At 37.0% G+C, this 22,039-nt stretch overlaps 1 protein-coding gene across 1 annotated transcript in view; it reads left to right on the forward strand.

Moving 5' to 3' along the window:
• ATRNL1 (attractin like 1) overlaps positions 1-22,039 on the forward strand; it is a 443,329-nt gene that overhangs the window by 42,831 nt on the left and 378,459 nt on the right. The window contains exons 10-11 of the mRNA XM_006778755.2: positions 10,869-11,052; positions 20,012-20,166. Coding sequence (XP_006778818.1) covers positions 10,869-11,052; positions 20,012-20,166 — 339 coding nt within the window. The remainder of the gene's footprint in view (positions 1-10,868; positions 11,053-20,011; positions 20,167-22,039) is intronic.

Here is a 22,039-nt window from a genome sequence, read left to right on the forward strand (position 1 = left end):
GAAAAGTACTTGCATAGAAGAGTAAATAGAACGATGGGGAACTATAGTTTAAAGCTGCCAGAATAATTAAGTTGTATATACCACAGACAAGTGCTGCTTCAGGGAATGATACTATATTAAGTAGGGCTGGTTTGAACATAAATAATAGGTTAATTTATCATCTTAGTTATAAGTAAAGACTTATCTCTACAGAGACAGTTTAAAACATTTTTCCCCCTGTTTATAGTGGCATTACTATACTGCCATATAAGTTTAAGCTGTTTTTTTTTTCTGACTGATTTTCATGGCTTCAACTACCCCAAATGCAGGTCGGATTTACTTTGAGAATCCTTACGCGTTTAAAGCTTCTAGAAAACTGAGAATGTTTTGTGTAATTACAGAAGGGACTCTCTTTTCCAGCACTATGATGAAGGTAACGGGAAAGAAAGTTGAAATTATAATAGAGCAATTCATGAAAACAGGGTATTTTACAGGATAAAAATTTACCCAGAATTATACTCTAAGGACATTGATCTCACCATTACGTAGAGATTTTTAAGAGACAAAGATTTCCCAGTTAACATACTCCAAAATGACCACTTACTAAACTTCGAATAATAGTGGAAATAACTGTGAAGTATTTCTGGTTCAGTGCTTAGCATCCTGAGTCGTCTTTGAGATTTTTTTTGTAATAATATGATTTAAAACCAAGGAACCATGTAGTTAACTTCAGTTATCTTAGTTTGAGTCTTATCCATTAACAGTAACAAAATTTAAGACACTAGAGAATATGTTTAGCTGTGGAGTTGAAAGTTTATGCATATTACCATTGCTGGTTTGAGTTTTAGAGGATCTGTTGAGCTCAGGAGCACCTCCACATATGGGCTGACTTTGTAGCTTATAGGATCACCCTTCTGGTTCCACTTGGTTCCGGACATATGCAATAATGCGTACCAGCAAGTTACGCATCAGGTCTTATTCCTTGTCTTTGCGGGACTTATTTCTAGTAGGGTGATACAGCCAATAAGTAGTAAATATAACACAGATGTGCATGCTGTATGATGTGTTAGAAGATAGTACATTTTATAAAAACAGAGCAAAGCAAAGGGGATTGAGAATACCGAGGTGGTTGGGAAGGCCAGCAGGGTAAGCCTCAATGAGAAGATGAATTTTGATCAAAGAATTGCAGGAAGTGGAGAAGTTTGCTATGTAGCTAATCTGTGGGGAAGGGGAGTGTTCCCTAGAAGTAGGAACAGCTAGTGTAAAGGCGAGAACATTCAGAGCATGGTCAGGGAACAGCAAGGAGTCTGGAGGAGAGAATAAAAACTAACACATGAGGTCACAGAAGTAATGAGCAAAATCATAGGGTTTTCACATAGCCTTTGTTTCTTGCTCTGAGGAAATGGGGAGATGTTGCAAGCTTTTGGGCAGAGCAACGACATAATTTTTAAATGAATCATTCTGGCTGGCTTGAAACTAACCTCTGCGGAGGAAAGAACAGAAGCGAGGAGGCAGTCAGATTACTGTTAGTCTGAGCAGTGATGATGGGCTTAGACCAGGGTGGTGGTATTGGAGTGAGGAGAATCAGTCCATTTGTTCTATATGTTTTTAGAGTAAAACGAATAGTATTTGCTGAGGGTTTGGATGTAGAGTCTGAGATAAAAGAGAGGAGTCAAGGATGATTCCAGGGTTTTTGGCCTAAACAACTAGAAAGGTATAGTTGTCATTGACTGACATGTTGAAGATTCTGAAACAGGTTTGAGGCGAAGGATGATTCAAGGTCAGGATTTCAGTTTGGACATTGATATATGTGCTATCCATTAGACATTACAGGGAAAATGTCAACTAGATGTGTGGGTCTGGAGTTCTTCTAGAGAGAGATCTGGGCTGGAGATGTACATGTGGGAGTTTTGGGGATAGAGATAGATAGCATTTAAACCATGCGGCTGAATCAGATCACTAAGGAAATGGGTGCAGATAAAAAGAAAGAGTGATTGAGCCCCAAGGTGTTCCAGTGGTAAGAGGTAGGGGAGAAGAAGAAAATGAGCAAGGAAGAGTGCGGTGAACTGGATGCCAAGTGAAGAAAGATTTTAAACAGAAGAGTCGCCATCTCTGTTAAGTGCTGCTCCGCGGGTGGGTGAAGTAAGATGATCACTAAGGATTGACCTTGGATTTGGGACTGCGCAGGTCATTGGTGATCTGCACAAGAACAGTCTGTGTGTAGTGGTTGGGTAAAAGCCCAGTTGGATTGAAGAGGGAATTGGGCAGCTCTTTCAAGGAAACTTGCTTGTCAGGGAGCAAAGAAGTTAGCAGCAACTGGCAGGAAATACAGGATCTTTCTAAAGGGTTTTCACACAAGCAGACCACAAAACACGGATTCAAGTGAAAGGATTTTATTTGGGAAAGGGCAGGTAACATGATTAAGACAATTCAGAAATAATGGCGACAAGAGAAGGCAACCTTCACATGCATAACCCAGGCACATAGACAGTCGTGCTGTAGGCCTGGGGGAGAGGGGATAGAGGGAGTTAATGGAGGGAAAAAGGGACATCTGTAATACTTTCAAAATAAAGATGAATTCAAAAAAAGGGTCCATTAATAGAGACAACTACTAGAGTGGTGATGGAACTTACCCAGGCTTTCAATCAACATGTAATCTTTGAAATTTCCTTCTTTAATTATAATGCTTGTAGTTAGTTGATGAATCCTGTGGGCTTCAGTCCATTCTTTAGCTGAATATAGGTTTCATTCAATGTGCCTGATTTACAGTTGACCTCTGAACAAGATGGGTTTGGACTGCATGAGTCCACTTACATGCAGATTGTGTTTTAGTGGATACCTGTACTGTTTCCCATCCATGGTTGGGAGTCTGTGGATGCAGGGAGATGACTGTATGCTAGATCTACACCATTTTACATTGGGGACTTGAGCTTTCATGGATTTTCATCTCCATGGGGAGTCCTGGAACCAGTCCTCCATGGATACTGAGGGACAAGTGTAGTTCAGTTTTGGGGTAGTTAGAAGTTACACTCAGATTTTCAACTACTTGAAGGGTTGTCACCCATAAGCCTGTGTTGTTCAAGGCTCAACTGTGAATGTAAATGTGTGTAGGTAGATAACAGCAGAGAGCTTAAGGAAATAGCTTACGTGGAACACAAAGGGAAATTTTTCATGAGGGTACCCAAGAGTATAACTTCCAAGAGCGATGTATGGTTATCAGGTGCTTAGAAGTGACAGTAATCAACTAGCTTCATGCACAAAATTACTGGAAAAATCAGAAAAACTCATAATGTAGAGATCAGCTTGCAGTAAAGGCGCCATTAACTTTTATTTTAAGTAACAAAGTGGAGGTAGACTCTATAATTGTATAATCATGAAAAGATTCTTGTTATTCTATAATTGTGTTTACTGCCTTTTTCATTTTCTGGTAGTGGTTTAATTTTTCTCTGGATTCTTTGTATATAAATAACTATAAACACGTATTGCTTTTTATAGTTATTCTTTTTCTAAGAAGTTGACTTTAAGGCATCAATCCTACTGTATATCTCTTTGTTTGTGTGCTTTCTAGTAAAGTGCCATGTATTAAATACCTGGTAAATATTTGAGGAGGAAGGAATAGGTTGTCAGCAGTATTCCTTTTCTGCTTCTATTATACTTGGATTATAACAATTTTAATACTATGTGGTCATCTGTAGCATTTTATTTTCTCTTGATGTTCAAGATTGATATATTTGCTCAACATTTTTCAAGAACATTAGCTATTGGTATTTTAAAAAATACATAGTACTCTTGTTTGCCTATAGATTACTTTCTATTTATTAAAAAACATAACCATTTGTTGGATATTGCTTGTAATTTTTCTCTTTATAATTATGTTTACATCAATATAGGAATAATCATGTCTAACTAATAAAATTACCCCAAAGTATATTTGATGAAAGGATATTTATTTTAAAAAGCATAGCCATTTGCTGTATCCCTTTAATTTTCCAAATATTATGATCATGACAACATGCTTATTAATTTTTATTTTTCAAAAGGTTTTCTGCCTTCACTATTCTGAAATCCAGAATATCTTCTTATATATTTGTTTTTAAAAATAGCTTTACCAAATATCCATGTGTGCTTATATGACATACTGTTCTGTTCACTTGTTTTTGAATTTTTAAAAAGGAAATGACGTTTTATGCAGTTTTCTGAGGTTTTCTTTTATTTCATTTTTTTTAAAGCAGGGTTCACCCATGTTGTTATGACTTACCACTATTAACTCCTTCGCATTTCTGTATTTTATTATATAACTACCACAATTCACTTATCCACTCTCCTGTGCATGAGCTGTTGGGTTGGACACCTGTCAAAAATCACCCACAGAAGCAATTTTGAAACGTCTTGATAAAAATACTATATTTTAAAAGATAAAGAAAAAAATATTCAGTCTCTTCAAGCAGAAAGATGAAATATTTTGTAAGGGCAAGAGATTAGGTTAGTATCAGATTTCTCAAAAGCAACATAAAATCTAGGCAAACTTGGAACAACTTTTTCAGGAAAGCAAGGATAGACTAAGGGTTTTATATCTTACTAAACCGTCCTTCAGGTGTCAAGGCTATAGAAAGAACACTTTGAGCATGCCAAACTCAGATAATTCTGTCTCTGTGGCCTCACCTAAGAAATGTGCTCAAGTAGAAATGTGCAGACTTCTTTTTTAGTAAAAGTCTAGATAGTAAGTAATTTAGGCTCTATATGGGCTACCTGGTATGTGTTGTCACTACTCAGCTCTGCCTTTGAAGCTGTACACAGGCAGCGTGTAAAGGTACAAAGATGAAGGAGCGTGGCTGTGTTTCAGTAAAACAGGATTTACAGAACAGTTGGTCTGGATTTGGTCCCTGGGGTGTACTTTGCCAACCCCTCTCCTAGAGAATAAGCTTCATCTCTGGAAGCAATGAATGGGAACACTTCAGGTAAAAGACTGATGGAGAACACTTCACATGTTTAATTTTAGAGCTAAGACTAAAACAAGGGAGGAGATGTCAGTAGACAGTTAGTATGCAAATGTTATGTGTTTTGTCCAAGTAGAAAGAATGCAATTAAAAATAGAAAAAGAAGGGAAGCCATTTAACTCTTGATATTCAGTGAGGTTCTATTGGATCCAATTTTATTTTTTCTGTTTTTTGTTTGTTTGTTTTTGAGCAGGCCTAACTATCTGTGAAGACTGTTATTTTATATTAGAGGCCCGGTGCACAAAATGTGCATGGGAGTGGGGGAGTGTTCCCTCAGCCCAGCCTGAACCCTCTTGCAATCCAGGACTCCTTGGGGGGGATGTCGACTGCCGGTTTAGTCCTGATCCTGCAGGAATCCCTGCTGGATTGGTCCTAAACCAGTAGTCGGACATCCCTCTCACAATCTGGGGCCACTGGTTCCTACCCTCTCACCTGCCTGCCTGATGTAATCTGGGACCCCTTGGGGAATGTCCGACTGACAGTTTAGGCCCAATCTCACTGGGATCAACTGGCAGTTGGACATCCCTCTTGCAATCCAGAATCATTGGCTCCTAACCATCCCTGCCTGTGCCCCTAACCACTCTGCCTGCCTTCCCAATCTCCCCTAACTGCTTGCCTGCCTGCCTGATCACCCTAATCACCCACCTGCCATAGCTTCGTCTGGAAGTACGTCCGACTGTCTGGTCTAATTAGCCTTTATTATTATGCCTTTATTATTATAGATGTCCCATTCTCTCTTAGAAGTCTTCAAATGAACAAAGAGAACATCTCCTTATTTACAAAGTATAGAATATTCCATTTGTAATTATTAGGTGGATTTATTTCACTCAACCATGTTTCAGATGAATAACACAACCATTCTGATAGGGAAACAGATTAAACAAATCCAAGTGGCTTTTTAACATAATGTTTGACAGAATGGCCTCTGTCTAGGTGTGGATGTGGGGAAGAAGTGCAAGCAAATCTTTTACGTTTGTTTTGGAAGGTTTTGGTGAAGCACTTCTGAAATTATTTTAGGTGTATTGTTAGATTGAAAAAATGAGTTGATATTAGGAATTAAAGTTCTTAGTGTGGAAGATAGGAGATAAAGATGTGAAATGGGGAGAGCAAGGAAGAATCCTGTCTGATGAATGGGTTGGAATTGGAGGCATCAGTGTGAGCTTATGTTCAGATAGATAGATAGATAGACAGAAAGCTGTAGATGTAGATTCTTCCGAAATGGCCTAGAAGCTAAGACACCCTAGTAGTGATCACACTGATCACTAATTTTCCCAGATCCAGTTTCTAATAACATTCCCATAAGTAGTTATGGCTGATTGTAAGGCTGTGGCAGGGAAAGCAAAGATGAGCCTTGTATGCCTTGTTCTACCAGATGAAGGAAGTGCTCAGGAAAGTGATGGGTCCTGTCAAACAGCCCTGTGTCAGCTTGGAGGGGCCCATTGATAAAGTCTGGGGCGACCTCAGCATCAAAATAATTTAAGCAAGTAATAAATTATAAGCTGGTGAAAAATATACTCCATGAGCTAGCACCTGATGATGGACAGATCAGCAGACACAAATAGTGCTGAGGGGAATTCTCTTTCTTATACAGAGTGCAGGCTGGCATTGTTGGACGCTAAATCTGTGGGGAGTGGATGGATTTTTGGTGAGATGTGCTTGGTATCTGAGTGTCTACCCCACCGATTGTGTATACGGTGCAGGGGGAAACAGTAACTCTGTCAGTACTTGTATGGGTGATCAAAGTTCGCATCATGAGCCATGGGAAATTGGGCATTGCGTGCCTCTGGATGTGCTACTGCTGAAACAAACATCACTCATAGCAGGCTTGGCAAACTTTTTCTGTAAAGGTTCAGATAGCAATTTTTTTTTTCTTTCAGTCATTTTGTCTCTGTTTCTTCTCATTCAAATTTGAAAGCAAGCCACAGATAGTATGTATGTGAATGAATTTGCCTTTGTGCCAATAAATCTTTATTTACAGAAATGAGCAGCAGGCCATTATTTGGCCCTTGGACACAGGCTGCCAGCCCCTGGCTTAGAGTATTCTGAGTGGGGATACATGCCTAAATCTGATAATCAAGCAGTATCATATAAACTTCAAATGAGGAATCTTTTATTTTAAAAGGGGAAGAACTTTATTCTTAAAAAATGTCAATGTCACTTGCTGAGCCACACTGGCTGGACTGAAATTATTTTCAAACGAAGTGCTAAAAACAGATTAGAGGAAGTTGATACATATTTTTTATATTTGGTTGTATAGGACATATATTGGAACTGAAATTGTAAGAATTCCTGTGAACTTGCTCTGGCGATAAAAGAAACATCACTTTGTCCTTTCTGCTATTCTTTGAATTATGGCTTTTAGGGAATCTATAAATCTCAGAGGAGAATTATTGGATGGTTTTACTAACTTAGACCATAAAGCTCTTCTGGGTTAGTCCTGAGGGAAATTTACTTCCCTTTAAGTTAGCAATACCTCATAAACTTTCGAAGAACTTCAATGTGAGTCTCAAGGTTAGTATAATATTAATGTTTTGCTTTAGTATTTTCATGCTTTCAGAATTTGGAAGGAGTAGTTGGAAAACCATCATTAATGTCATTTCATGTTAACTCTTTTGATTTGAAAACCATCAGATACAATTTTTCTAAGAAGTGAATCTTCTATGTGATTCTCTTCAGTTGTTAACATTACATATTTTTCAAAATTCTCTGGTGAATTTCAACTGCAGATGGAATTTTGCTTTTCAGCAAACTGGTGTCTGAAAGTGTTGATCTACAGAACAGGCATATTAGGTCGTGGGAATTAGGCATTTTTAATAGAAGAAATCTCCCCTTTAAAAATAATTCCGTCATTGGAATCATAAAGCATGGAGTTTCACTGTGCTTAAAGTAGGCCTGGCATTTGTTGTTGCCTTTCATTGTGAAGAACTTTACAAGACTTATTAGGGAAAGTAAACAATTTCAATGCAGTAAGTAAAAGGTTTCAATAAATTGCGACGTCTTTGTGACAAAGGCTGCCGCTAAGATTGTATGCATTTTTTAAAAATTTCTCAATGTCTCAGAAAATATCACAAAAGACTTTAGTTTTGATAAATGAAATTATTAAATAATATGCTTTTAGAACTGTTTATAAGCTACATAAATATATATAATTGAAAATGTGCATGAGTTAGATTGAAAAGTTTTAGTAAATGTGCATTCAGAACACAGAAAATTCTGGTCTTTCCGTCTCTGCTTTACCTTCCTACAGTGGTGGAGATGTCAGTCCATAACAGGCAGCCATTCTGTTGTCGTATATATTTAAATGTAAGATTTTATGTTAAGAAGGAATATGCAGTTATAATGTTTTCATGACTATGTAGAACCCCACAAATGAAATTTAATCACTCTTTCACATACTGGCCCTACAAATATTTTGAGATATGTTATTTTTCATTTACTTTTTATTCTTTAGATGAGCATCCCTAGTTCTTCTAGTATGCACGTTATAAGGTTTCATTAATATCTTATTAACAATATTAATATCTTATAGTAGCACAGCCACTAGTAACGTAAAGGATATTTCCTAATGAATAATAATAATAGCAACAGCTAACATTTATTGAAGCCTTACTCTATGCTAGGTGGTATTAAAAACACTTTATACATATTAACTCCTCAAAGTGAACATACAAAATATATGCTCTTTTAACCCCATTTTACAGATAAAGGAACTGAGGACAGATGTCTCGCACAACTGGCCATTGATCATGCAGCTAGTCAAAGGGTTATATAAGTGTAAAATACACATTGTCATCTTTCCCACCCTCTGTGCACAGACTGTACTTTGTACTGACCCATTCAAACTTCACAGAGCTTCATAGAGCATGGTGTGGTACCTAATGTGACACCATTACTTGCCTTTGTTCTAAAGTTGATATTTTATTAATATTTTTAATGCAACCTAAATTTATATTTTATTCTAATAACTAGAGTCCCAGTGCATGAATTCGTGCACAGGTGGGGTCCAGCCGGCCTGGCCCTGATCGGGGCGGATTGGGGCTGGGCCTGTTGGGAGGAGGAGACTGTGGGGGGAGTGGGAAGGAAGGTTGGCTGGCCGGCCCACCCCAATCAGGGCTGGGTTGGCTGGGGCGAGGGACTATGGGTGATGGTGGGCCCCACCCCTGATTGGGGTTGGGGAGCGATTGGGGTTGGGGCTGGCCAGGGGTAGGGGCTGCAGGAGGCTGGCGGGCTGGCCCCACCCCCCCGTTTGGACCAGTTCGGTGGCTGCAGTGGGCGTCATAGCGACTGGTTGTTCTGGTCATTACGGCATTCGGTCGCTGGCAACAAAGCTTCTTCCTTAGACTCTAGTTCCTGCTTTTTATGTAAGCGCTCTCTGTGAAGTGAGGTGCACTCTGCCCCGCACTGTCTACTTAATGTTGGAACATCAGTGAGGATAGTTTCCGCCCCTCATTGCTTGGGATCATGATTCTGGCATCTAAGGATTTAGTTAGCTCTTCCTTTGGTTGAGTGAATGATCATGCCTTAAGTACCAGTTCTTTGCCATCATTCTAGGAATTGACCAAAAAATGTTGCAAGTAAAGCTTGAATGTTTATGGAGCCAAAATGATTTCTTGTAGCAAGTGTACACTTCTAAATGCAAAATAAAAATGTAATGAGAATGTGGATCGTAATTAACTTTGCATTTTAAGTTTATCACCTGGACCTGAACAAAATCATTGCCTTAGCTTTTCATCTGAGACTACCATGTCACCTGTGGGTTCCTTGATTGAACTGCTAGTGATCAGACCTTGAGAGGCGCTGGTATTTAAGAGGACACTCTTGGTGTTAGACCTGTGTCATAGCTATTATACTTTTAATTTTTTTAATGTTTCAGAAATAGTTGAGTGAAATACTGTTATTTCATGATGAACTATCCATTTCTAGTAAGGTGAATATCTATTTTTAAATACACTTTCAATTTTGACACAATTTACATATGCTAAGTCTGTACCTAAGTCTGCTGTTTTATTTCCTGTGTGTGTGTGTGTGTATGTGTGTGTGTGTGTGTGTGTGTGTGTGTGTTTGTATGTGCCTCTGTTTCTGTTTTCTTCTTAAACAACTTAGAATTTTATCTTGGCATACTTATACTATTCTTGAGTGTATCTCTTTGTATAGTTTTTTTAGAAATTGCTCTGGTTATAAAAATACACACATGTAATCATAATTGTCTAGTATCAACATTTTAAACTTTCAAGGGAAGTATGGCAGCCTTACTTTCATTTAGATTCCCTCATCTTCCCCACTTTTTAATACCATCGGCTTGAGTACCGGATGATGTTATAATTTTTATTTTCTTCATCAGTTATTATTTAGAAATCTCAGAGCAAAGGTTGTGTGTACTCATATTTCTGCTATATTTATCGACCTTTTCTGATGTTCCAGGGATTTCTTCTCTTACTATTTAATGCCTGTTTGAAGTGATAAAGGACAGCACAGAAATTGTTACGGGCAGAGATCACGTCCTTTTCTGTATTTGTAATATCAGTGACTAACTCAGAGCCTTTACATAGTAGGCGCTCAGAAACTATTTATGACAGCTTTTTTCCCAGAGTTATTTACAGTTACAGAAATGTATGTGAGAATAAGAGTTTCCTTTTTCCTCGTGCACACATAAATTTGGCATTTTCAGTATTTCAGAGTTTGATCTACAGAAAGGCCAGTCTTACTCATCTTGAACTCCTAGCACCTAACATAGTAACTAGCTCAGATTTAATAATTGCTTCTTGATTAAATGAATATTAAGTATACCTTACTCATAAAAAGGTGGCATTACAATTAACTAGGTGGTTTGATGACATATTAGTTATATTTTTAAATACTAGGAATTCATGATTTATCTTCTTTCTCTTACAGCATCAAATACTTGGCTTGTTTCAGAAACTAAAGGTGCTATTGTTCAAGGTGGATATGGTCATACCAGTGTGTATGATGAAATAACAAAGTCCATTTATGTTCATGGAGGCTATAAGGCATTACCAGGCAACAAGTATGGATTGGTGGATGATCTTTATAAGTATGAAGTGAACACTAAGACTTGGTGAGTAGATGAGGCCAAAAGTATGTTGGGAAAGTGTGTCACTGTTATAGTTTATATTTGTATAATAGTGGTGTTTATTAAGTATTTTCAGGGAGACATTCTTGGCCTTCTTTTATTGCAACTAATGATACTCAATTATTCAGCAAAGGCACAAAATAGTAGATTATGTAGCCAGCATTGCTGGGAAGTCTCGACTTTAAAGTGGGTCTGATCCTGTAAGCATTACAGTTACTTGTGCTTATCGGTGCTGATGTTACGTTTAATTCAGACAGGAAGTTTTGCTTACCAAACTTTTAGGATTGTTATTATCTATCTTGGGATTTGTTCTACTTTGCGCTCATATTTTATTGTCACTTGTAAATTTTAAAACCATGTCTTCAGTTTTGTTATCTCATTTCCTGCGAAATACAAAGCTTGTGACATTTAGCTAGATTTTCCTTTTGTTGTTATAAAAATGCTCCAGCATACGTCTTATACTGGTCTGCTCAGGCACAAATGCAAGAGTTTCTCTAGGGTATGTACTTAACAATGAAGTGGTGAATCTGAGGATATTCATGTCCTCGAATTTACTGCATGTTGCCTAATTGCTCCTCAAGTGACTGTGGTAATGTGTTTCCACCAGCAAGGTGTGAGTGTGCCTGTTTCTCCTTGTTCTCACTAACACGTGATAAAGGTGGGGATATTTTCTTTTGCCAGAGTAATGTGGGTGAATGATACTGATATTTTAATACATATATCCTGGTTACTACTGTGAGAAAGCATCTTTTTATGTGTTCATTTGCCACTTGTGTTTCTTGCTTAGTGAATTGCCTATTCATAACCATAATGCTCTCTTTGTACTTGCAATATTATTATTTTTTTATTGATTGATTAACCAGGGAACTGATTTCTTTGTGTCTTTTTTTTAAAGATACTACACATTCTTTTAAACTTTTAGCACATATTCCTTTATGTGAAATGAAATACAGTTTTTTACCAAATTGTGATTTGTTATACCCCCTTCAGTTTCAAACATATTCTATTTTTTAACTTTATTTGAAAAAAGATGGAATTTAAAAAAATTAAGACTTCTTTAGGTGACCTTGTTAATTTGCGTTATTTTTAGTCTAATAAAATGTAGTATTATTCTTTATATTTTTATAACTATTAACATTAATAAAATATCTTTTTGTTTTAGGTAATCTATACATTACATTTTATTTCCTATTTTAATAATGCTAACATTTCTTATTGACTTTTTGCTATAATAAAAAGAGGAATTGTGTAGAAACTAAGGCACAATCAACCTGCTTAACATATTTTTCCATATATGACAGATACTGTGTCATATCAAAAAGGAAAAGATAACTGCTTCTGCAAGATAGAGGCCGCATAGTTCACATTAATAATAATGGGCACAGTATTGCTCAGGGAAAGAACTTATTAAAGTGAATGGATAAGAGAAGTACGGGTATTAGTTGAATGAAGTCAAAATGAGAGAGTTAGTTGTTGTTTACTACATAATGAAATTTGATCAGATCTTACATGATTATTTACTTGAAAATCTCCCATAGTGAAATGTTGCATAGAAGAATATAATGATCAGTCTTGGCAATTTTAGCATATGCACAAGTAACACTGTATACTTGTCCCTTAGGAGAATTTAATAAAATAAAAGTAAATTATTTTGAGCACCTCATTACAAATATGTTATAGATACATATGATCCTTTACTATTTCCTTGGGTTCTGCTTAAAAAAAAAAGATTTGTAACATTATCAGTGAGAACTAAAATGGTATTTTTCTATTTGTAACATTCTTAAAGTTTTTCTGCTTTTTGTTTGCTTATTTTTCAAGTTTGCTACTATACATGGATTATAGTGTGTATCAGTTTCATTTGTCAAATATTATGTAACTTTAAAATGTTACTATTATGTGCCCATTGTTCATACTAATTTTACATTTTTGCCACATTAAAAATGGGTTTATGGTTTAGTAGGTATAGTTTGGTAAATATACGACTGTGTTGAAATAATAGAAAATGTGTGTTTGGAGGAATTATATTTTATGGGTTATTTGAACTATTATTTCCACTGAAAAAATATTAGGAATTACATCCTTTGAAGGCATCAGTTAACTGTTAAGGAACTGAGAATTTGTGGATCAAGATCTAGGAGAGGTAGAATGTCCAGGGAGGTAAGATTGGCATTTTGTTCAACTTTTGTCCTTGAGACTATTATAAATCCTGAAAACTGAGAAACTGATCTTGGCTTTTGTCAATCAATGTGGAAGAGCAAAATTGAATTTTCACATGTGCTAAGGAAGAGGGGTCTGGCTACATACTTAAGGATTTAGTCTGATCCCTGAAGTTCTAAACCTACTAGTAGGATAAGCTCACCTTGAATCATCACAGTCTTTCATTGGATTATGGTGATCTGTGCATAGCCTAGCTAGTTGGCAGAGCAAAAGTCAGTTCTCGCTTGAGGAAGATAATAATGCACAGAGCCTCAAATTATTTCTTCAGTAATATAATGTGCAATATCTAGCATAAAATTTAAAAAACACTTAGAAAAAAACAAAAATTGGAAAAAACAGCTATTATAAACACACCTGAAGGACAACAGTGTTTTCTGAAACTTTAAAATGATTAGAACTTTATTTTCAAGGAATTAAAATATAAGGTAGACAACTAGAAACCTTTACTAAAAGAATCAAATGGAAATTATACCAATGAAAAATACATTAAGTGAATTAAGAATTCTTTGGATGAGTTTAACAGCAATCTAGACACAGCCAAGAGGAGAATTAATGAAATGGAAGATAGGTCAAGGAAAACCCATACTAAAGTACAGAAAGACAAAAATAAAAAATTAAAGAGGGGAAGCATTTTAAGGGACATGTGGAAATGGTCTAACATGCATGTAACTGGAATCTGAAGAGGAGTGAGAAAATAATATACAACACTGTTTCAAGTCTTAATACTGATCATTTTCAAAAGTGACAAGACATCAAGTCACAAAAGGAAGCAGTTCCATCAGCACTAAGTAGGATAAGTACAAAGAAACTTATGCTTAGAACTATGCTTAGAATAGTAATAGTTTACTGTTACTATTATTAACTGATAATATCCCAAATAGGAAGAGAAAAATTTTAAAGAAGCCAAAGGTAATGAAAGGCATATAAAAGAGCAACACTTGAAAAAAATGAAATCTAGAAGACATGGTGTCATTAGGTGGCTAAAAAAAAAGCCATTATCCTAAAATCCTACAACCAATGAAATATTATTAAAAATGAGTTTTTCTAGCTCTTTAAATGTGATGCAATGAGAGGTTTTTTTTTTTTACACTTAATTTTTCACAGCTATTTTATTCCTTTATTGTGAGTTTTTTTGATTTCTCTGAAAACGTAGCTGTCAGGTTTTGGAAAGTGAAACAGAAAAATTTTATAAATTTTATTAACTTAAATTTTAGTAAATACTGATGAACATACTATTCATGATGTTCATCCTTGCTTATTTCTCTGCATAATGAGTGTCTGAAATCTTTTCAACAAAAATCATTAACTGTATCAAACACTGTATTAGAAATAATCCTAAGACTTCCTCAGTAAAGGAGACAGATAACTTAAACTTTTATCCTACATGTATATGTGGGAAATAATAGAAATACACACAATGAAGGAATAGTACAGCAGGGGGTATTTATTAAAATGAGTATAAAACATTTATATAGGTGAAATGATTGTTGTCTTTATAACCAGCAAGATATGTTACGAGATTTGGAATGCCTGGTTAAAATCACATATTGATCACTTAAAGAAATATTTCTTTCTATAGCTTTACCTTTTAAGGTAATTTTGAGCCATGTAGTACTTATTTTTTTCATAGTGGTCTTTTATAAACTGGGAAATATTGCATATGGACAACAGGCTATATGAAAGCATACATGTATAGTTTCAGAACAATAATGAAGTAAACACCCTACCTACCCAAGCCAAGAAACGACATTACAATATCCAGGAAGCCCTCATGTGCCTCCATGTTGGCTCTCCCTTCATTATCCCCCAAGAGGTAACCATATTCCTATTGTATTAATTGTTTCATTGCTTTTCTTTATAGGTTTTTTACCCTTCTGTGTATTTGCAAACACATCGTTAGCTTGTCAGTTTTGGAGTTTTGCATGTATTGTTTAACATTGCACGCTTTTCTTAGGGAGCTGCTTAAACATCAACTTTATGTTTTGAAAATATATTTTAATAAAGAGAGGCAGACAAAATGGAAATAAGTAAAATGTATCTTAAATGATAATTAATACTATGGAGAAAGAAGAAAGCATGGAAAGAGGATAGGGGTTTTTAGGTTGTTACACTTAAATAGGGGGGTATGAGAAGACATCACTGAGAACACATTTGGATAAAGACATGAAGGAGATGAGAGGATGAGCTAGGCGGACACCTGAGGGACGGGGGTTCTGGGCAGAGAGGAAGCTAGGGAAAAGCCGTGGTTGAGATGGGACTGCGCTTATCCTTTGGAATAGCCAGGGGCCAGTACTGCTGGGTTAAAGGGTCTTAGAGTGGGTTGGGTGAAGTGGGAGAACATGACCCTAGAGTGGGAATGGTGAACCCTGTCTTCCAGAGTCCTAGGGGTCATGATAGAGATTGTGACTTTTACTCTGATATGGGAAGCCAGTGGAAGCCAGTAGAGATGCGAAGTGCTCTGAATTGGGTCTTTACAGGATCACTTTGGCTGCTGTGTTGTGATTATGATACAAGAGCAGAAGCAAGAGGACCACTTAGGAGACTATTGCAGTAATTGAAGAAACAGATGATAGTGTCTGGGACCAGGGAGGCAATGTGCAGGTTATGAGAATTGGTTGGATTCTCAATATATTTTCATGGCAGAGCCCACAGATTGCATAGACTAAGGGATTGGGAATTGAGTGGAAGAGGGAGAGGAGCGAGAGTGGAATCAGGCCTGGGAAGACCTGAAAGCATGGAGTCGGCTTAATGGAGATGATGAATTTTGTCGCAGGAGTCGGTTTGGTGTGAAAGAAGATCTGGAAGCTCGATTTTAGGTTTATTTAATTTGAGCTACATATTATACATCCTAGTGGACATGGACACGAGGTGGCTGGATATAGGCGTTTGGGCATCTGGATACTACGTTTCTGCTCGGAGAGAGAAGGATGAACAATCAGACTGAGAATAAGCAGTTAGTGAGTTAGCCTGAAACCAGGACAGCGTGTCCTACAAGCCAGGAGTGGGTTTCAAAGGAGAGAAAGCTTGTCAGGAGCTGCTGAAAGGCAAGGTGACGTGAGAATTAAGAAAGGCTCACGGAACCTGGCAAACTGGTGTTTTTCTGACCTCGATGGGAGAAGTTCCTGTGGAGTGGTGGGGTGACATCCTGTTCGTCCTGAGTCCGGTCAGGATGGGAGAAGAGGAATTGGAGAAAAGTATTGACAACTTTTCTGAGGAGCTTAGTTAGAAGGGAAGGAGAGAAATAGGGTAAAAGAGGGTCAGGTAGGTGAGGACAAGAGAGGTTTTTTTCCCAATATTGGAGAAATAATTGTTTGTTGGCTGTTAGGAAAGAACAAGATGATGTTAAAAATACTGATGCAAGAAAGGGAAGACCTTTCCAGCAGGATGTACTTGAGAAAACAAGTAGCAGTGGGACTAGTGGACACAGGCTGGCCTCTAGGAGCCTAGACAGTTTATTCATAGGATTAGGGGGGCAGGTAGGTTATATGAATGCAGTTGCAGATAAGTGGGTAGATGGATGAGAGTTTGTGGACTTTTTGATTTGATTTTTTTTTTTATTCTTAGTGAAGTAGGAAGTGGGATTTTCAGTTGAGAGCGAGAATGGGTGATATTTATTAGAAGACTGAGGTTGGATGGGAGAAGACAAAGTCCAGAATGGTCATTTAGGAGGGAGGAAGGGTGAATGGGTTAGGGAGGTATGATAGGGTTGCTGGCAGAATTGTCCTGTGTGAGATACCCTTACTGTGGGAACATAGCACCTTCAAAAATTCTCGATTCCCCTGTGGGTGGATATTTGGGCTGTGTCGGTTTTTGCTATTATGAATAATTCTAGTGTACATGTTCTTACTTAGTCTTGTTTCATATACAAGTTATTGAATATTTTTGCGGGCTTATTTGATCATTTGTTTTTGTTGATTTGAGTTACTATGTGGCATCATTTCCTTACGTTAACAGAGCTTTACTTCCATCCTCCCTTTGTGCTCTAATTGTCAAAAACAGGGTGGGCAAAAGTGGGTTTATAGTTGTTTATATGGAAAAAGACATGCAGGTTATGATGATTTCGGTAGCTTTATTCACTCAAAAGAACATCATCACATCTCGAAGCTTACCGTTGCCCACTCCTGGCATATTACATTTCTATATGTTACAAGCTCAACAGACCAATTATATATGTACTGGTTTATGACAACTGCTTTTCAACTTTATTAGGAAAAGAACTGTGCATCCTACTTTGTCTTCTAATTACATAATTGCCTTTGCCAGCACTCTGCATTGGAATAAGTGATTGAAGGCTGAAGAACTAACTTCTTTTAGTGTCTTGTCTGCAGACATTGCCTTTAAGCTTGTGAATGTATTTGTAACATAATTCTGATATTTATAATAGCTGCCTTGAAGTCTTCTTTCGCTCATCCGACATCTGGGCCCTCTCAAAGGCATTTCTGTTCTATTTCTCCCTCCATCTGGGTCTCACTTTCCTTCTTCGCTGCGTGTAATAGATTACCCTGAAAACTAGACATTCTAGATAATAGAGTGTAGCAACTCTAGATCCTGATTCTGTGACTCCCCCACTCCCTGGGGCTGTTGTAATTTTATTTGTGTAGTGACCTGGCTGGACTCTTTTAGCAAAGTCTCTTTCCTCCTCCAAATGCACCATCCAGTGATGTTGCTCCTGGGAGGAGGCAAGCCAGGGGGGATGCACACAGTCTCCCTGGGATGGTGGTAACTTCAGCAGGGCTCCTCGACTTCCCCGCTGACTTCCCGTTTAGCTGTCTGTCTCTGCTTGTGTCACATCACCGGACAGCCTCCGCTGATTCCTCACTGACTGCTCTCTTAGTTTCAACAATGCTTTGGGGCATAAATTGTTCCACAGTCCGTTTTGTTTCAATTTCAGTCCCTGTTGGGTTCTTATTAGCTGTCCTCATCTTCCTCTCCCCATCCCCCCTCCTTCAGGTACTTTTACCTGGTCTTTGAGCTATGGTTCTCATGGCGCTAGCAGCCATCTCTTTAATTGCTACCCAGGAAAACCTCCCTGGTTTTTGACCGTTCCCTTAACTTTCCCACCCTCTCTGTTCCATATCAAGTCAGCTCTCTTGGAAGATCTCTGTGCCAGTTTGTGGAGTTGTAGGTGGGATTAGTAACCTGTTCCCCTTGGTGTGACACCACTGCTCTGTGCGGGGCACTGGGTCGGGGTGGTAGCCTTTGCTCTTCTCAGCTGGCCTCTTTGGCAAGGCCCTCTGCCCAGCAGGTGAGGAGGGTGAAGACTGCGCGGCCCTGGTGTTCTTAGCCGCTGGGCCAGGTGTTTAGCTGCTGCCCTTTGAGTTAGAGGATGAGCTTCAGACCTCTCATGCTTCCTCCATGCGCCCAGAGTTGGGGACATGAGAAGCATTGCCATCTCCTCTCCTGGTTAGATCCAGTGGCCTGGACTAGGAGCTAAGGGTGGAGGGGTTCTCTGTTCTTCGCTCTCATGCCTGCTTGGGGGGAACTGGTCTGTGCTGGGGGGGTCTGGGGGGGAGGGTGGGAGCAGGCAATGGGTTGGAAATAATGGTCTGTTGTTCTTATTAAAATTTAGTAGATATTCTTGAGTAAATATTTATGGTTGCTCTTAGTAAAAATTTTTGGACCCTTAATGGTTTTTTTTTTTAATCTTTTTGATGGGTTATAGTTCTTTCCTAGGGGAGAATGTTTGTTGAACTCCTTATATTGCCATGATGGAAGTCTGCTCATATTTTTTAACCATTAATTGGTATTATAACCGATGGTTTTTGATATACTGTATATACCTTGCTAACTAGATTATACGTACTGTTTACATTCTGATTCTTTGTACCAGGGATTTATTTAGGGCACTTATGAAGCATTGATTCATATCCTCATGTACCTTTATTATATATCAGCTCATTCAGGTGAAATATGATGAGAATATATTGGTAGCATTTTTTCTCAGGTGTACTTTAATTAAATAAAATGACATTTATATTATTTGTAATGATTCTCAAAAATCATTGTGATTTTCAGTTATACACAACATATGAATGTAGCTCAAAAACAATCTTGAGCAACAGAATATACATATGAATACAAAATACATGATTCCATTTTGTAAAGTACAAAGACAGCAATGCAAATCTTTGCTACATCAGAATAGTGGGGAGTTATATATATATATATATAATGTAAATCTGAGTGCTGGTTACTTAGTTATGTTCATCCTGTGAGAATTCATTGGACTTTAGACTCCTTTTCTGTATGTTATATTATACTTAAGAAGTTAAAGGTGTATTATGGGATCCATATGAGTTATGTAGTTTTAACAATATAGTTTAGGGTAAAGTTATTATATTTAATTTTTTATTTGGTATTTAAAACTGATAATATTGGTCCTCTAGTTTTAAGAATACTTGTTTCCTACTTTTATAAATGAAAACAAAACTAAAAATGTAAATTATTATAAAATCATTAGCAATTATGTTTAATATTGTGCTTCGTCAAAGCATCTTACGGTACTATGAATCTGGAAATATATTTCTAAAAATATGAAATTTAGAGGCCGTTTATATTTTTTTAAATACTAAGTTTAGAGGACATATATATTAAAAATGGAGCATGTTATTTCACACTTCCAAGGAAAATTCTATATGCAAATTAGATCCTTTATATAATATATATATAAAATTAGGGAGGTCTTTTTATCTTTTGTAATACATTTTTAAATTTTATCCTGTAGGACTATATTGAAAGAAAGTGGGTTTGCCAGATACCTTCATTCAGCTGTTCTTATCAATGGAGCTATGCTTATTTTTGGAGGAAATACCCATAATGACACTTCCTTGAGTAACGGTGCAAAATGTTTTTCTGCCGATTTCCTGGCATATGACATAGGTATGTATCTGTTAGGATTGTACAAAGTAGGAAATATCAGAATTTTTTCATTTGGGATTCTCAAATACATTACTTGACAGCATGTGTATATGCCATTTTAGGGAGATAAATTCAGTGACACCATGAGTGGAATTCTCTCTAAATCCAGCATAGTAGGAGTATAAAGCCAGGAGAATAGTTGGACGGGGGTGAATCAGTGGTGGAGACAGGGGAGTTGAAAAGTCTGGGTTTGAATGTCTTTGCTGAAGGCTCTTCTATATCATATTACTACATGAGCACTGTATCAGTCTATTTTGTTTGACTGTTACCATTAGTTTTGATAAAGGGTAGATATAGAGCACTATCAAATTAAGTTATAAATAGTAGTAAAGCAAGCATTTTAGATATAGTGGGGATAAGTAAAGATGCATTTAAACTAAACTCAAAAGATATATGTAGCCAAACCGGTTTGGCTCAGTGGATAGAGCGTTGGCCTGCGAACTCAAGGGTCCCAGGTTCGATTCCGGTCGGGGGCATGTGCCTTGGTTGCGGGCACATCCCCACTGTGGGGGTGTGCAGAAGGCAGCCGATCGAAGTTTCTCTCTCATCGATGTTTCTGACTCTCTGTCCCTCTCCCTTCTTCTCTCTAAAAAATCAATAAAATATATTAAAAAAAAAAAGATATATGTACTTGATATAGAAAGCTGATAGAATTAGAGAAAGGAATATAGAGATAGTGGAGCTAAAGAAATATGATTTTGGGACAAAATGGAAACAGAACTAGGAATGGAAGTAATAGAATAATCTTTTGCAGAGAACCAAAATACAGTGCATTAATGCAATTTATTTAACTTTAATTCTGCTATCTCTGGTCCTACCAATTTCTGAATATTAAATAAATATATTTATTGAAAGACTAAATTAAGCTATGCAGTAGACTATTGTGAAAACATCTTCTTTGTATATCATGTTTTAGATAAAACCTAGCTGATATTTAAAATATAGTTAGTAATACTTTAGAGCATATTTCATTGATGGTGAAAAGTAATATACCAATTTTAAGCTGTTAAGAATCATTTTGATAAGTAAAAATAAAAGAGACCAAAGAATAACACATTCAATAGATGTCAGAAGTATACTTTTGCTTTTAAGCACCACAAAGGCACATAATCTACTTTGGAAAATTATTTTAAGTGGTAGCTTATAAAGGAAATTAAGACTCTTAATAAACACTATGATTTTAAACTATTATAAGTTTGTTTGGAAGAAAGTAATTCCTAGTAATAAAGTTAAGTATGCCTTTTAACTCTAAGCTATGAGTGTTGTCTGTGAGTAATCTTTATAAAGAATGTGTCTTCAGGATTTTTAGATCCTAAATAATTAAATATTTACTTTTTTGAAATAATAATTTGAAGTGATGATTCATGATGAAAACGGGATTGTCTCGGCCTTTAGAGGGCTTATAAATCAGCCTGGGATCCAAAAAAACAGAGCAGGTGAAGTTCCGAAGGAGGCTGGCTTGTGAGCTTTCACTGCTGGCTGGGGCTGTCGACATACTGCTTTACTTGTGGTGACGAGACAGTAAGCTTAGTTCTCTGGGGGTAGATGAAAGTTTTGTTTGCTTTTCTTATAAGGAAAAAAAAACACCATAGGAAAAGTGTAGAATTTTATTATTAAAAATCTGTAAAGTGAGATTTTGAACTTTTATTTTTTGCAGAAGATTCTAGGAACTTCCACTCTCTGTACTTTAATGAAAGAATTATTAAGCTCTTTTTGTAGTTCACATATTGGGAATTTATTTAATTCCTTCCATATTGTTTGTGGTTATCATATTCCTGGCTTTATGTATGAAAAAAGCTTGCTGGAGTGGGAAAACATTGAGGTGTTAGTTTCT

This window comes from Myotis davidii, unplaced genomic scaffold (assembly GCF_000327345.1).
Source record: "Myotis davidii unplaced genomic scaffold, ASM32734v1 scaffold107, whole genome shotgun sequence".
Lineage (NCBI taxonomy): Eukaryota > Metazoa > Chordata > Mammalia > Chiroptera > Vespertilionidae > Myotis > Myotis davidii.